Genomic DNA, 17951 nt, shown 5'->3' on the forward strand with positions numbered 1-17951 from the left:
GGACTGGTGCAGCCATCTACTGACAAGATAGTGAAATGCAAAGTGTTCTAACAGAGTAATAGTTCGATCCATATGTCTATAAGTTGAATTATTCAGTTGTTTTATGAGTTTGTTTAGAAAACTGTTTTTGTTTACTGTAGCGAATTCGCGGTGAAATCGGATTAGCTTTCTTGGATATTTTTCGGAGAAAGCCTTGACTCGAAAAAATGAGAAACAGCTTATTATGATTCTGCCTTAACACAGTGCCGTAACACATATTAAGCACTTCCGACATTATTTTAAGACAAAATATTGTTCACATGTTTTTCCTTAAATAAGATAAGACTATTCTTGTTGACATCAAGAAGAGAGATTTCGCATCCAAGAGTACTTTTTAATTTTTCCCAATAGCTCTAAATTCGAAAATCAAGTATTTCCATTGTAAACCCAGAACATGCGAAGTTTCTTGTTCATAACACACGTGACCTTACCTTCTCTTGCGGAAATAGGAAATGGAAATCCCAGTTGACCACTTTATGAAATCCAGTGAGCTTAAATTCAGAAATCCGCTAGAATGGTTCTCCCATTTAATTGTTATTCTTTTTGAAATTGTCATTTGTGTTTTATTTTTTGCTTTACGGTACGATATTAACATGGAATAATTTCACTTCCAGAAGCTCTTCTCTTTACCAAGGGCATTTTGTATAACTTGCGTATTTTTCAGAACATTTTATTTATAAAAGTTTTTTTTTAGTCAGCATTTAACCTTTGCAATATTTGGCATCAGATTTGATACTGAAACACTTAATTAAAATCAATAAATAGTTAGTCGATAGAGGAATGTTGAAATCATCATGGCGAATAGCTCTCTGTTTTGTCAGCAAATTTGCAGCTCAACTGAATATGTTCTTTGTTCAGTTGGTCGCTTGCTTGTAGTCATGGCTGCTGGTTGTTGTGGGGGGAAGAAGGAGAAACAAAATTATTTTAATCCTTGTTGCAATGGAACAATCGTTCATCCTTACACTACAGAGCCAAGTATGTACAGAAATGGAATGGTTGCATGCGTTGAAATGTGTTTTTTCTGCTTTGATGTCTTATATTGTCATTTGAATCAATATGAATCACCGAAGACACCGAATTTCCCCAATGAAAGCTAGTAAGTAGTTAACCTACTTTTAATTTTTGTTTATAATGAAATAGAAAAATACGCTAAATTTATTTCGCTGTGCTTCTTAGATCATCAGAGTAATTTTTCATCATATATGTTTATTTGTTAACAGAATTTTTGGCTTATAGGAAGAATAAAACATGATACTACTTTTTCTTCAATTGTTTTATAATCGCTTGGTTTCGCTGTGAAGGCCATTTGCTGATGTCTTTGGCCTTGTCCTATTATTTTCTGGAACAGCAAAAGTGTAGAAAGTTTTTTTTTGAAATTATAATTCTTAATTTCATATATGCATTTTTTTTTAACCTGTCATTTATTCACTTGAAAAAGTTTTCGTTTTAAAATTAGAAACATGTAGTTTTATGTAGAAACATTTGAAGGAATTTAAAATGGAAACTTTTCAGAGGCACTAGATGATAATTCAGTATTTTTGATAATTCACATTTTCTATTATAGATACAAAGTTATTTTAATGTAGAAGTAGTAATATTTTGATATTTATAAGCATTCATATGTAATACTTGCATATTTATTGGTGTGGCCAGTGATCAATTTTGTTATACTGTGTCTTATAATTTTTATAATAAATCCAGAATCACATTTTCTGAGGTTTGTAATGTTTCCAAGGTTATTATTGATTAGAAGAAATCTGTAAATCTAAAAAATATAAATTAAAAATTCCTTTCATATTTGACCTTATATAGTTCTAGGCAAAATGGAATTAATTAGCCCAGAATTATGTGAAAATAAAAATACTGTAGAATATTTTCCTCCTTCAAAAAGTAGGACAATGTATTACTCTTCTTTGAAATGCACAAATTTTTAGATTTTTTTTTTTCCTTTGAAATCACTGTCATTTTATGGTTGAATTTTACAAATAAAATTTTCCAAGTATTCTCTGCTGTATGAAAGTTATTGTTAATTGTAAAAAATGTGTATGCTAGTACTTTTTTTTACTGTATGAAGGAGGGGTTAGGGAACACCCAACATTCATTAAAAGATAAAAAAATATCATTCATTATTTGTTTTATATAATGCTTTCAGAAAAACATGTTTTTATTGTGAAAGTTCACTTGTTTAAGAATGTTTCGTAAGATGTGATTGCCTGTCAAGTACTGCAAAATATATATCGGTTTAAGTATTCGAGCACATTTATACATATTTTAAACATTTCACATCATTGGAATAAAAGACAAACCTTAATTTTGAATTAAACAGGCTGAGAGAGGTTCTGGTATGTAAGATGTGATTGCCTGTCAAGTACTGCAAAATATATATCAGTTTAAGTATTCGAGCACATTGATACGTATTTTAAACATTTCACATCATTGGAATAAAAGACAAATCTTAATTTTGAATTGAAACAGGCTGAGAGAGAATATATAATGTAGGGCTATGATAAATACCAAATGTTTATTTTCTTCCTTACCTGCAGACAACTGCATCTTCCATTACCTGTTATCAACAATAATTCATTTTAACGCATAATTATTATTAGTACCATCTCTAAAAGTTTTTTAGTTTGCTTGATTTCTTAATTTTAGAGGATGAAGTTGCTCTACGTTATTAATATATATATAATTCTTGCATTTGCTATTTTACATTTACTGAGAATGAGGTGATATTTTGAGTAAAGTGCAGAATTGTCCACTTATTTGTTTGGCGCTTTTTACAAGAATAAGAAGGCTTGTATTTTTGACAATTTTCTTTGACGTTTTACGTGAAAATAGGTTGTTGTGTACATGGATAAAGGGAGTGCGCAATGCCGTTTTTGTGCAATTCTGGTATGTTTTTTTGAGTGAAAATTGGTCGATGTGTACATGGATACCGAGTATGGGCGGTTCTTAAAAACGCGCCAAGCAGTAGGTGATTCTGCCCTTTCCCCGATATTTTTATCTTCGATCTAGGATTGTTAAAAAATATATATTTAAATATGTACCAGGAGTGGGCATAGAGTGGCTCTCAAGCATATAAAACATATGTTTGAAATATGGTAAACTAAAAGTACTCAATGTACAAAAAAAAAAAAAAAGTTGTCACATGCTGAATGCACACTGTCACTAAATGATTGTTTAGAATCAGACATTTATATTTGATACATTTTTCACAACTTTTGAAATGATATAACATGGATTATTTCTTTTGGAGAATCTAGTTGTGACTTTTGAACTTTCCTGAATTCCAACATGCAGCTGTTGCTAACCTGAAGTTTGGTTATTCATGCTATATACACTGATAGCAACTAAATTAGAGATCCCTGCATAGTAGTATGTAGCAGTCTACTTTTGGTACAACTCTAATATATGCCCTAATTTCACCAAATGTGGCGATATGTGTTCTGCGCTGGTTTTTGGCGCGATTGCGTGTTCTATGGCAACCCTGTTGACATTGAAAAATCTTTCGATGGAGCTCGTTGGTTCGCCTCTGTGTCTGAGAAAATGGGAGGGAAAGATAAAATGGTAGTTGTTGAATTGAAGTTCGACAAAAGGAAATATGATTGTGGCTATCCTGTTGAGGGGTAGTGGGTATTTGGAACTGTGGAAAGAGGGTCTGGGAGATTATTTTTAATGGCAGTGCGTGATAGAAGTAGGGATTTGTGATTTTATTTATTTGTGAACCATAGTATAAATTTTCTGGATAGTGTGTCTGGCTGTCATGTAAATACGATAGTAATTACATGGCGGCATGTTAAAGGCGGTATGAAATTTATATTTCTGCTATTCGAAAACGCATTAATTCATGGTAAGTGCATTTTATTTTATCCTTGTTCTTATTTTGTAGAATGTTATGTTCATTGGTTCTTGAGTATGAATTTCTGTCGTTATTGTTGTTTTTTTAAATTGTTTGAAATTTATTTTAGTTTATTTTGTTGTTTAGTGTCTAGACTGTACAATTCGTAGATGTTTTTTAAAGTTGAAACAGAACGCTATGTACATGGTATTATTTGAAATTTATTTTTGTTATGTTATTAAAGCGAAGAGTGCGTAGATCGTAGATTCCTTCCTTGCCTAACTTGTACAATTCGTAGAATTTTTTGTAAGTTTAAACAGGATGCTGTGTACATGGTATTCTTTGAAATTTATTGTTGTTATGTTAATTTATTAAAGCGAGGTCTGCGTAGTTTGTAGATTCGTTTGTTGCCTACATTGTGCAATTCGTAGATGTTTTTTTAAGTTAAAATATGTCGCTGTGTACATGGATTCTTGTCAAATATTTTTGGTTAGAAACTTTACGTTTTTGCTATCTAAATTTTTTGTTTTTGTTTCGGATTTTTAGCTAAATTGTGTGTTCAAAACGTAGTTTTTGCATGTGCGAAAACCGCGTTTTTGGAGACATTTTAGGCTAAAAGTTCAAAGTGTAGACAAAAAATTTAGATAGTAATATGGCAGCGTGAAGGGCGACTTGAGGGCGCATATCAGAGTAGTTCCCTACTTTCTCTCTGATAATAGTTTACAATATGAAGAAATATTAGGAAACCATACTGACTGATCTAGAGCACAGCATTCTATAGTGCATTACTGCACATGCATTTCTATCGGTAGCATTTAGTTAATCAAACAAAATAAGAAACGTAAGTAACTGTTTTAGTTAATGTGCTATTAAATCTGAAGAAATGAATAAAGTTGATGAGAAAAGAATAAATTTTTGTCTTGAAATGATGCATACTAATTGGAAGAAAAATTAGGAAGTTTTTATTACACTTTGAGATTTACTGATGTTTTAGTATAATGAATAATAATAGTTCTTCTATCGAAGAAAAGAAAGAAAATTTTCTTTCTAAGAAATATTACTCCTGTAGGAATTTAGGCTAAAGTGCAGAATCGCCCACTTAAAATAGGTCAATGTGTACATGGATAAATTCAAAGGAGTGCACAATGCCATTTTTGTGCAATTCTGGGATGTTTTTTTAAGTGAAAATAGGTCAATGTGTACATGGATACCGAGTATGTGCATTTCTTAAAAATGCACCAAGCAGTGGGTGATTCTACACTTTCCCCGGAATTTAGATTTTTGATGAGAGTTTAAGAACTAAAAATTTATGTGCAATGCTTTAATTGTAATGCCTTTTATTTATTTTGTAATTAGTCTTCACATGCGGAAACAAGTAATGGATAATATCTAAGCAATACTCTTTTGGAAAAGAAGTAAGAAAGGAGAAAGAAGAGATTCTCACTGAAATGGCTAATATATCAAAACATGTCTGTGCATTACTTATTAAAGTTTATTGATTTTAAATATTTGTATAATGACATAATTACCAAATTTGTAATTGAAAGATTGTTTTTATAGGGTAATTGACTTTTTATTGAATTTTTATATGAAGCATCCAATTTGTGGATATATAAAAAAATTTTTCATTGAAATTTTAGTTTATTTATTGTAGTCTTTGTGTTAACTGTTTTATTTTTTATCTGCTGTTAAATTATTTAATGTGGATTATTTCCTTTAAACTTCTAGTCCGTTGTTTGTCACATGGAAAATTGGTAAAGATCGTAAACTGCGAGGTTGTATAGGAACATTCAATTCCATGAATTTAGCTACTGGTCTCAGAGAATATGCTGTAACTAGGTAAGTTGGATATTTTAAGGAAAATTATTTTTTAGGTTTTATTCCTAGATGAATGTTTTGAATTTTCATTTCTTCATGGTATTAAATTTGAGCTTTTAACACAGAATGGTATTCATCAATGCTATTATTGCTTATATGATCATCCCACAATAATATTTTATGCAAGAACCTTTAAGCTGTCAGATATCCATATTAAATTAGTATTTTTGTTTTGTAAGCATTCTCTGAAACAGGGAAGCTTATGTATTTTATTTGCTTAGTAAGGTACTAATGTGTTATTTGAACCACCTTAATAGAAACCACTAAAGCTTCAGAATACACCAAACTCTGGTAACCATGTGCATAACAATTAATTATTCAGGCAACCATGTGCATGACAAATATTTAGGTTCCAATGTCACCCTTTTCATATATGTGCTTTTTGTAGTATTCCAAGTTTTAACGGTTTTTATAGAGAAATGGTGATTGTTTTTTTGTCTTAAACTCGGTTTTAAAATTTTTGCTTGCAAGATTTCCTCAAACCCCAAACCAAAATAATAAGAATTATTTAGCTGTTTTTCTATTGCATGTAGGAAATCATTTTTTAAAAATTTAAAATGGTAATTATAAATTTAACATAAATGAAAATTAAGCTCTTTAATTCATTTAGGAAAGAGTATTTCATCCTCCACCAGAATTTGCGAAAATGAGTAGGAAATTAATCACATTGGCAATCAGTGGTTGTATGGCATTATCGGATTCATATGGTATCAGCATATTTGTATGGCTTGGTAAAATCTTGCACCATACCTGAGTTCAAGTGGTGACAGTATGAATGGATTGGATTATTGAATTAAGGCAAAGCACACGAGGGCTATCTGACTAAAGGGAGGGATGCCTTCGTGGAGGACTTTCTAAGGTAAACTGGCTCGTATACACGTTAGACATGGGGAAAACCACGAAAACGCCCATGCAGCCAGCCTGTTTGTGGGATTCGAACCTCGAACCGAACTACCAATGTTCAGCGACTTTACCGCTCGGCCGCTGGTGGGCCAGTGACAGTATGAAAGCTGTGATAATATACTTAATGCCATATTAGCTGTTATTGCTGAGGCCACCTGAAAAATAAATTACAACTCAAGTACGAATTTGTATTTTTTATTTAAACTAAAAATAAGTACTTTTAAAAAAAAATATTTCCATTACTTAAAAGTGCTGTTATTTATTGATTGCTTTCCTGTGTGTGGTGCCTAAACTTGGCGACATCTTTTCGTTAGTTGACTTCTGGCAATATTGAAAATGCAAAATTAAGTTATATGAAATCAGGTGTTGAAAGCAGCAGGACATATCAAGTTACAAAGTACTTATAATAAAGTAAGAATTATATTTTACACAAAACATTTCACTATTTAGGATTTCCTCCATCAAAAGCAGTTTTATACTGTAATTACTTGGCAGTAAAGAGATTACACCCGTATGGATTTGTTTTACTGGCAAGCAGGTGATGATGTCAATGATCAGAGAGAATAGGATATACAAATGGGTACAAATGATTTCTTCTAGATGCAGGATACGAATACTAGTTGATTATGTAATATACAGTTAAATTCCTTAGCTGGAAATACACCGAAGTCAAATATAGATCATGAATAGAGTCATGAAATGTGGCAGTGGTGATTATCTCATGTGGTGAAGACATTTTCATCCTTATATAATTCCAGAATATTTTAAGATGATAGAGCCATTATAAAATACATTTGCATATCAAAACAAAGTTTCTTATAAAGGAAGGGGGAGTAAAGTTATATACTGTGTGCTATGTCGAATTTGACTAAAATTATAAAAACTATTGAAGAAAAACTTATGCAATTTTTTTGCCATGTGTTAGACAGTTTTCAGCTTAGAAACAAAAATTAAAGGTAATGTGATTAGTTTTATTAAAATTTGATTATGTAGTTCATATTTTCTAAATGTAAATTTGATTGGTGTAATAAAGGATGTGGAAAATATAATGATGTAGGAATTTTCAAGAATGAAATTTTCACGACTTATTTTAATTAGAAGGAGTTATCTATTTTAATTTTCATCCTTTGCTCCCATAATGTTGTTTTGAATTAGTTAAAACTGAACACGTGATTCATTATTGTATAGTTTATTTTGTATTGTATAATTAAGTAAAATTGAATGTGTAATTCAGTATTTGAATTATTCAAAATTGATTATAATATTCAATTTTAAATATAGAAGAAGAGTCCTTTATTTAATTGTCATTGAACTCTGTAGAGATTTATTCAAAATCTACATCAACCTAAGATTACTGTTATGCCTAATTTTAAATTTCATATTATCATTTTTCTTTTCCAGTCAGTTTAAATTAGTATTTTATGGGAAAGAACAAAATTCACTTTTAGTTTTGACTTTGTGTCAGAAATGAAGGATTTTATATTAAATAAATGTCACAGCTATAAGTACGAGATAATTCAATTTTGTCTAGGTATAAAATTCTTTAAATCTAATTTTGATTACCAAAATTATTTTAGTAAACCAAATTAAACCAAAATTATTTTCTATTGGGAACGGAAATATCATTGTCTTACCAAATATTACAAAATCCTTTTTTCTGGAGCTGTGTTGAATGGTTGTTTTTGAGGATTGTTTTAAATTTAATTTCTCATTCTGAGCAGCTTTGCCTCTTTTTATTGATAATGCTTGGTTTTGCTATGTATCACTTGCTTTCATAACATTCTACATACTTCAGGACTTGCTTTAGTTGGGAAGAGGTAGCAACTCCCTTTGCATTATTGCAATATTAGCTTCTCTTCGCTCTCTTTATTTTTTAAGAAATTTTTTATTTGTGTATAATTCTTATTTAGTTTGATACTCTCCTGTTATTGGGACCAAGTTCAGATGTGTATGTATGCATATGTGTCTGTATACACATACATATATATATATATATATATACACATCTGGCATGCATGAACACATACATCCATACATACATGCATATATATAAAGCATGGATTTTTGTAGAAGAGATATTACAATTAATTTCAAGGCTCTTCCCCCCCCCCCACAGATGAAAAACATTGAGATTGATTGAATTCGTCTTCTGTTTTTGTTCATTTTTCTTTTAATTTTATAATTTTTGAAGAGGGGTTTTGTCTGTTTGGAATGTTTTGGTTTAAAAAAAAATTTTAATTTATTATTGCATTACTATGATTATTTGAAATTTATTAATTATGAATTTCAATCTCTGGTCTTTGTAAAATATTAGTTCTAAGTTTCTTACTTTATGTCTTTAATGATAATTTTTCTACAGCTTAAAGCACAAAAATAACTAAACATGTTTATGTTTTGTTTTCAAATTATTTTATAATTACATATATATATATATACAGTCAAAAGTCGTTAATCCGGACTCGTCGGGACTTCGGCGATTCCGGATTATCGATTTTTCCGTATTATAGATCATCAGTTTAAATCTGGTAAGATGGCATGCAGAAATTCTAAAATTAAAAATATGAAACCGTAATTTATGAAATAAAGAACAATTATGATGTAAAGGGTATCAAAATTTACAAAAAAAAAAAAAAAAAAAAAAAAAAAAAAAAAAAAAAGAGCTTAATATTTATTTGTTTACTTTATTAAACATTTCTTTCAATTTAAGTCATTTAAGTTGCTTTGTTTTATGTCATAATACTTTCTCTTTAATTCTATAAATAGACATAATTTCTTGTTCAGTTACAAAGTTCCGCTGTTCAAGTCCTATAATTGCTGTGTCGAGAATACCGACTAATTTGTCAATCGAAATTTTTTCGTTTTCAATACCCCCTGTGCCACTTTCTTCACTTATCAGAAGCGAATTATAATGATGAGGAATTTGATTTAAATCATATCAAAGACAGAGTACATCGAGATGAAATACTACATTTAGTAAGGAATTATAAGCCAAATAAAATAAAAAATCTGCCCTGAAGATAAGGATAGTGCTGACAGATGAACTTCCAATTCATTGCGCTCCGCGGCATCCCCCCCGCAGAGCAGCGTGAAATTGATAAACAGATTTCGGAATGGTTAGATAAACAAAGGATCCATTTTATCCATTTTTTGCAGCAATTTCACAACGAAACATACTTTCGCTTTGTAGATCCTTTGGGAGCTCCAGTATCGGAAATTCTATTTGACATAATCGAAAGTTCAAGCTTACTTTTATAAAATTGCTCTAACATTCTGTAAAAAATAATAAGCCGGATCCAATTCAAAGATTAAGGAAGAACGCAATCTGCAACATTAAATGAAATAGATAATTAAATAATTTTAGCTTATACCGTCCGTTATACATTAAACGCGCATGCGTAAACGTATTATGCGCATGCGCACACGCATATGCACAGCCGTAAATGTCTTACGCGCATGCGTAAATGCGTTGCATTTCTGCGCATGCGTAAATGCAATGCATGCGCAGAAAGTTTGTAGCTTTGAGGTCCGGATTATGGGTATCCGAATTAATGACTTTTGACTGTATACGCATTTCTGAATCTGGTGCTTATAACAGAAAAGTGCCTTTAATTTTTAAAAGAAAAAGTGGATATTTTTTTCATTGTGTTATGTCAAATTTTGTATTATTTAGACCAGTATTATTCAAAGATTATGGCAGTGTAAATAATAACCCCATAAAATTGCTAATGACCCCAAAAAATAATTTTGCGACTTTAATCAGACCATCATCCCTTAGCAGAGTAATCATCAGTTCAAATATTTTAGGATTTTTACCCACCTCGTGGCTCTGTTACAAATTCTCATGGCTCACCACTGGGTTAGACTATATCATTGTTAGACTGTTGAATATTAATTCATATATGTGTTAATGTGGTATTTAGATATTAATGCAACCACCTTGACACAATTTAATATTTTTCACGAGTGAAAAATATTTATTAGTGCAAGTTGGCAAATTTTGCAATGTTTTAAAAACAATTTGTAACGATCGATATTTATCATAAATCGGAAAACATTATCAACATATCAAAAGAAAATGCACTTCCGCAATTTAAAATGCAAATTATAATTATTAACCCTCTGAACGGCACAGAATTTTAGATCCGTCTTGAAGACCGGTATTTAAACAGCATTTATTGAGTTTGTATAATTACTTATTTTAGTCCATATTTTCGTAAACTTACATTCCTTAAGATGATGTTTACATTATTAAATAAAGTAAAAAAGCAAAATATCTTAAATAATAAGCTAATATATGCCAAGCAGCAAAACTTCTGATGACCGGATAAAGCTCAGAGGGTAGTAAGTAAAGATTATTCTGCAAACGTTATTTATTTCTGATTGGTTGATTTACTTGAAACGTGGTACTGAATGGAATTTTTCTGCATTGCAGTAAAGCATGCATAAACGTGATTCAGGAAAGGTAATGTTTGATATTGATGATTATATATGTTCTCAGAAATACTAATGATTTAGAGGCAATTGGATTTGAGAGAGTTCATTATATTTAACCTTATTATTTATTGCATTTATCATAATATCCATAACTTTATTTATAAATATTTCATATATAAGAACAAAAATTTTTTTTGTAATTCTTAATTTAAAAGTACTATATAGCTATTTGTAAAATAGTTTTGTACATACACACACACATATATAATAATTTATTTACTAAAGAAATATTGATTTTATTATCTCCTAAGATTAATTTTAGTAGAATTATCTAAAAATAGTGAATCCATAATAAGTTTAATTCCGAAATTTGTGTTAAAGTAACTTGAATGTAAATTGTTAAAAATGTTTAATGGGGACTTGAATTAAATCATCTGCACAGATACGATAGATCTACAATGCGAAATTTTGCTCCTTATTAAAAGTCTCAAAAATAATCTAATACCTAACCAATTTATTAACCATTGCCTTAAAAGAACAGGTGTTAAATACTCACTCTAAATCATTTAACTGATAGGGATATGATAATTTGTTCCTAAACCTGAGAAGGCGGTATAATTTGGATGACTATCAGTTGAAAGATTTGTACATAATGTAATTACAAAGCTGTATATAACGTAAAAAGCTAATTGTCTTCAGACTATTACTAAAAAAATGTAACTAAAAAAATGGGCTGTTACTAAAAAATGGGCCTATTTCATAATCCAGGGTTCGTACGGTCCTTAAAAGTCCTTAATTTTTTCAAAAATGATTTTTGGTCCTTAAAAGTTCTTAATTTTGGCCAAAATGAATAAACGGTCCTTAATTTTGCTCATTTGACATTTCTTATCATTTCTAATGATTGCCATTCTAAGTGTGAATTACGATTTCTCATGAATATGGAATAAAAATTACACGGCTCTTAACCAATCTGTTGGCGTATTTGCGTTGCAAATGATTTAAAAAAAAAAAAAAAAAAAAAAAAAAAAAAAAAAAAAATTAGCTTCCCGAATGAAAGTATCGGTGTCTGATTGGCTTTTCACCCAATCTTTCGAAACAGGTGTTATCCATAAATTTAGGCAGATTGTGACGAAAGCGTGAAGCTGGAAGTTGTTTAAGAGGCGAAAGTGATGATGAAGGTGCTCGAGAAAAAAAAGGGGGGGGAATTTTGAAAATATTTACCAAAATTAGAGCAATTCCAACCTGGAAGGCCACAACCCTTCCGACGCCAATAGGAACGAGATGCCTAGAAAGTGCATTTTCGATAAACTGTGGCTTCATCAAGCTGACTACAAAGACTGGATATTGATGGATGGCAATCCTTAAATGTGGTCTTTGTCTGAAAGAAATTGAAATTTCTAGAATGGGAGAATCAGCGCTGAAAATTCACATGAAAATTAAGTTTTGTTTTATCATTTCAATTTGTTTTTACGTGGTTTTGCTTAGCTTAATTTCTGTGTTTGTTTCAATTAAGCCATAAATTAATTTTTTATCACCTTCTACAAAGTTTATTCTCTTTTGCACATACTAATATGTATGGGATATCGGGATTATGAGTTTATTTCTGCAGAGGGTCTGTTATCGATTTCTCGGGAAATCTGTTGGCTCCATTTTGATTTTAGGTCGCCAAGGGCAAATTCGGTAACGCTAGCCGAGAAAATATGAAGTTCGGAAATACGTTTTGAAGCTTCAATAGACAATTAAGTATTTGGTTTAAACCTATGTTGTTGATAGTAATGCATAATTTTTGCTAATTGCGATACAATTATTAGTTGAAAATAACTAATTAAAAATTTTTTAATATTTTTAAAGCTGAAAAGAACTAATTGAAACTAATTTTCCTGAATTAACTAGACGCAAAATTAACTTTCATGAATTACTAAAGTTATTGGGTAGAAGTTTAACTGAAAATATACATTCCGTATTATATATATATATTTATACAGTACAAAGTCCGAAGTCTGGACTCGTCGGGACTTTGGCAATCCCAGATTTGAGATTTTTCCGGATATTATATCATTTTAAATCTACTAAGATGGCACGTAGAAATTATAAAATTGAAAATATGAAATCGAGATTTATGAAATAATGAAGCATTTATGATTTAAAGGGTATCAAAATTTACAAAAGAAAAGAGCTTAATATTTATATGTTTACTTTATTAAACATTTCTTTCAATGTGAGTTGTTTGATTTGTTTTCTCTGCTAATACTTTAGACTAATACTATAGACATATAATTTCTTGTTCAGTTATTAAGTTCCATTGTTCAAGTCCTGTAATTGCCGTGTCGAGAATTCCGAATAACTTGTCAATCAAAATTTTTTCTCGTTCAGTAACCTCTCTGTTATTTTCTTCACTATCGGTAGCTGTATTTTCTGGATTTAGAACCATACTACAGATTTCGCCCTCCGTTAATTGATTGATGATTGGGCATTGTCATCGCTATGAAAAACTTCTGTTTAACTTCGCTAAATTCTGCCGCCTGGTGCGGCCATGCGAGCTCTGGCGCTGGTTCTGGCTTTATGTGAATAACAAATCAGTTATTCTTAATTCAAATAGCACTTAATATAATCGTTTGTCCTATGAGTATCATTAACAAAATCTATTTTTAGCATAAGGAAAGAAATTTCTGCTAAATCTCCCCTTGTCAACATTTTAGCGCATTAAACTTAAATCTGTAATCCGATAATACTCTGTTATTTGGCATCGCTGCATGATTCATCACTCAAGTTGTCATCCATTGATAAACATGCGGTGATGAAAGCAAAATACAATAAATAATGATTCGCGATTTCGGCATCAAGGATATAAAATATTGGTGTAAAATTAACAAATGTTTCGGTTTGAGATTATGCCAAGCAGATACGCAGCTATGGAGTCAAGTTACTAATCACACAAATTTATACTAAAATAATTATTTCTTCAATAATGAGATATTTTATTTAGCGCCAAACTGAGATTAAGAATCGAGATTTCCGGCATGTTTTTTTATGATGAGGAAAAAAAATCTAATGCGCGTGCGTAAAGCATACCCCTTCCCTTCAAAAAAGCCCTAAAAAATTGGTTGGTGGTGGCTTTGAGGTCCGGATTTTAGATCATTCCAGATATTGCATGTCCAGATCTCGGACTTTGTACTGTATATATATATATATATGTAAGATAAAAATATATGAATCAAAATTATAGATTAAACTATAAACATTAATTCTTCCTCTCTATTCTAAAATCGTAATAACTTCTTTGCATTGCGTTATTTCTAGATCACTGTATGATCGGCGCAACTCTGATGACGTAATAATTAAGAACTGAAACTGTCGTTGTAAACCAAAACTTTTCTCTTCACGTGCTTCCATCCTTCATAACTACACACTTCAGCTTTGCTCTTTACTCTGCTAAGATGTAATTTCGCTGGCTTGCTTTCTATCTTAACAATATATAAAAATGTAAATCTTGTGTGGAAAGGCACGACTAGTGCCAAGTGATTGTGGCCACAAATATCAATTGGAAATAAAAATGGAATTAAAACTGCCTCGACTGCCAAGTTCTTTAGGTATTACCAAGTTAGCATTACTAGCATACTACGCAATCAAATTCTTCTTCAGTATGGGTCTAATCACGCATCTACAATATTCTGTTATTTCCTTTTGCTTTTATTATGACAATTAAGCCGGCAGGATAGTTTCCTGCAGCCTGAAACCTCAATGGAAAATTTAATTCAGCTCTTCAAATCATCGTTTTGTGATAAATCCAAGATAATGTGAAAGAAGTTTTTACGATTTTAGAATAGAGAGGAAGAATTAATGTTTATAGTTTAATCTATAATTTTGATTCATATATTTTTATCTTACATTGTAAAAAATAAGTGAAATTATTACAGAAATGTAATATGAAATTATGGTAAATGCATGTTAAATTTATGAGTGATTGTATGTTAAGTATAGTGTATGTCGAGAGAGTACTGGGTTCCTAAGCAGAGGCCTGTAATTACCTCTGTATAGTTGTTCCCTTCACCCTCTTCAAGTAAGATATTGTTGTAGGCTCTCATTTTATGAGTGTGTGTAATTTTTTTATATTATTATTATTATATTTTTTAATATGGAATGTATTAGTGCAGTTCTCAAAGGCCAGTTACCTTATGCAAGGAACGGAAACCTTTTCAAGTAACTGTCTAGGCACCCTGGGCCACTAGTGCAGAGAACACACTGGTTAGCTCAAGAGGACAGCCCTATTGATAGATATGTTTGTTTAGAAGTATTGCGAGGCTTCCAGTTTGGTAAAATCAGGAATTGTAAATGAAAGATGATAACGGTGAAACCATAAATTCCGAAAATCTTAATCCTATTATTTATGATGTTAAATTATAATTTATCAATATGGAAATAAGTATCATAAATATTTATGTGCATTACATTTAATTATAAGAAATGATTATGTAAAAGTTTTTGTGATATTCTGTAATAACAAGAACCTTCCCTGATGAATTGTGATTATGTGAACTCTCAAACAAAAAGACTTTTGGACTGAAATGCTGAAAAATTCAATAGGACTCTAAAAATTAAAAATTTATTTAAAAAAATTGATATTTATAAATTATACTTTACAGGATCAAAATTTTATTATTTATTTATATTTTTTTAATTTGCTTGTGCTTTAACTCTTTTTCTTTAAAAAGGCTTCTCTGTCGCTACGCCTTTTTCTTTTTGAAGGGGGGAATATGTAAGATAAAAATATATGAATCAAAATTATAGATTAAACTATAAACATTAATTCTTCCTCTCTATTCTAAAATCGTAATAACTTCTTTGCATTGCGTCATTTCTAGATCACTGTATGATCGGCGCAACTCTGATGACGTAATAATTAAGAACTGAAACTGTCATTGTAAACCAAAACTTTTCTCTTCACGTGCTTCCATCCTTCATAACTACGCACTTCAGCTTTGCTCTTTACTCTGCTAAGATGTAATTTCGCTGGCTTGCTTTCTGTCTTTAACAATATATAAAAATGTAAATCTTGTGTGGAAAGGCACGACTAGTGCCAAGTGATTGTGGCCACAAATATCAATTGGAAATAAAAATGGAATTAAAACTGCCTCGACTGCCAAGTTCTTTAGATATTACCAAGATAGCATTACTAGCATACTACGCAATCAAATTCTTCAGTATGGGTCTAATCATGCATCTACAGTGTTCCGTTATTTCCTTTTGCTTTTATTATGACATATATATATACATCTTTCAAAATATAACTTACCAGTATGGATTCACTCTTTTAAAATAATTCTACTTTAATTAAACTTAGGAGATAATATAATCATTTAATCAATATTGCTTAGGAAATAAATTATATATATATATATATAATTTATTATATATACTATATATATATATATAGTATATATATAGTAAATTATATATATAGTAAAAAATGTATATTTTCGCTATTCAAGTATTCACTGTGACAAGTAATCTTATCTTGTCACATGAACAGGCCTCTGTGGAAAGGAGCTTTTCTGTAAATAAAGCAATTGAAATTGAAAATTTAAGTGACTCATCATACATTTTTCAATGCACAGTATTTGATTACATAAAATTTTCTGGAGGTGTTCTTAATATCGAAATTAATAAAGAATGAGATCAGCAGCAGCTTCTGCAAGAAATGGAGTTTTTTATTTAGAAGTTCAGTATTTAGAAGAACAAAAATCTTTAACTAAATCTGAAAATTCAAAGAGGAAAAAAAAAATATTATTGAGGAAGCAATTGATTATATGAAGCAGAAGAACAAATTTCTTCAAAGGGACATTAAAGATGTTAATGAAGAAGTAGATGCAGATGAAGCTGAGACCAGCAGGAACATTGATTTGTTTATCAAAGCAAATGAACTTAGAAGAATAGTTAAAGAAAAGGAAATAGACATAAATAAATTAGATGTTAAAATAGCTGAAAAGATTTCAGGTTTAAAAAAAGCACAAATGTTTTGTATCTTTTATTGTACAGTTTATTATTCTAGTATCTTTCAAAAAACCAAGGAAATAAGTTGTATGTTTACAAATCAGTTATTTTAATCTGCAAAATATTCTTACATTGTGATTATAATAGTCGTTGACTGTGTTTAAATAAATATCAAATAAGTTAAATAATAATCGTGTAAATCTCCAAAATAGTGACTGTTATTAGTGTAAAATACACTTATACATGTTTTTTAAGAAATTATATCCCTAATTTAATGTTATTTACTTCATAACTTGTAGGGAGTTAGTTTAATTTTCAAAATTGTTTTATGGTAAGTATTAAATTGAATTTAATAATAGTGCATAATACACACTTCTGTTAGTTTCTTAAAGTGAAATTACAAGCATGAAGTCGGTTGTATGGATAATTGCTTTATTCTGTTCATTTTTTTTGTTTGCTTATAGGTCCTTAATTTTTTCTTTGATGGTCCTTATAAGTCCTTAATTTTCATGTAAGGAAATGTGTACGAACCCTGTAGTCTGTCAAATAGCTCTTTGACAGTGAAAATTCCTTTTTTCCTTTTCTTAATTTCTTCCTCGTTATGACACGACAATTAGCCATAAATTAATTAATTTCCATTCACTAGTATATTTAAAATATTTTAACAGATGGTTTCACTCAGATAAGAACTCCACAACATACATCCCTCAAGCATTCCTAGTCACTTCACAAGCATAAATTATTTCACACAAGTTTTGCTGACTGTTATAATTCAAAGCCCCCGCTGCCGATAAAGAATTTCAGAAATGCAACCCTTCTGAGTAAGATGTGAAGGGAACACTTTGCCCACTTCCCACTAGAAAGAACG

General features: G+C 30.3%; 1 protein-coding gene across 2 annotated transcripts in view; it reads left to right on the forward strand.

Moving 5' to 3' along the window:
- Positions 1-885: 885 nt before the first annotated feature.
- The window catches only part of LOC118187560 (nuclear protein AMMECR1-like), a 75584-nt gene continuing 58518 nt past the window's right edge, over positions 886-17951 (forward strand). Inside the window, exons 1-2 of one of the 2 annotated variants that reach the window (XM_035357809.2) lie at positions 886-1135; positions 5606-5716. In XM_035357809.2, coding sequence (XP_035213700.2) covers positions 918-1135; positions 5606-5716 — 329 coding nt within the window. In that variant the 5' untranslated portion in view covers positions 886-917. The remainder of the gene's footprint in view (positions 1136-5605; positions 5717-17951) is intronic. The other variant, XM_035357815.2, reaches the window with a different exon arrangement.

This window comes from Stegodyphus dumicola, chromosome 1 (assembly GCF_044657685.1).
Source record: "Stegodyphus dumicola isolate Sdum_Otavi_A_Nest chromosome 1, ASM4465768v1".
Classification (NCBI taxonomy): Eukaryota; Metazoa; Arthropoda; class Arachnida; order Araneae; family Eresidae; genus Stegodyphus; species Stegodyphus dumicola.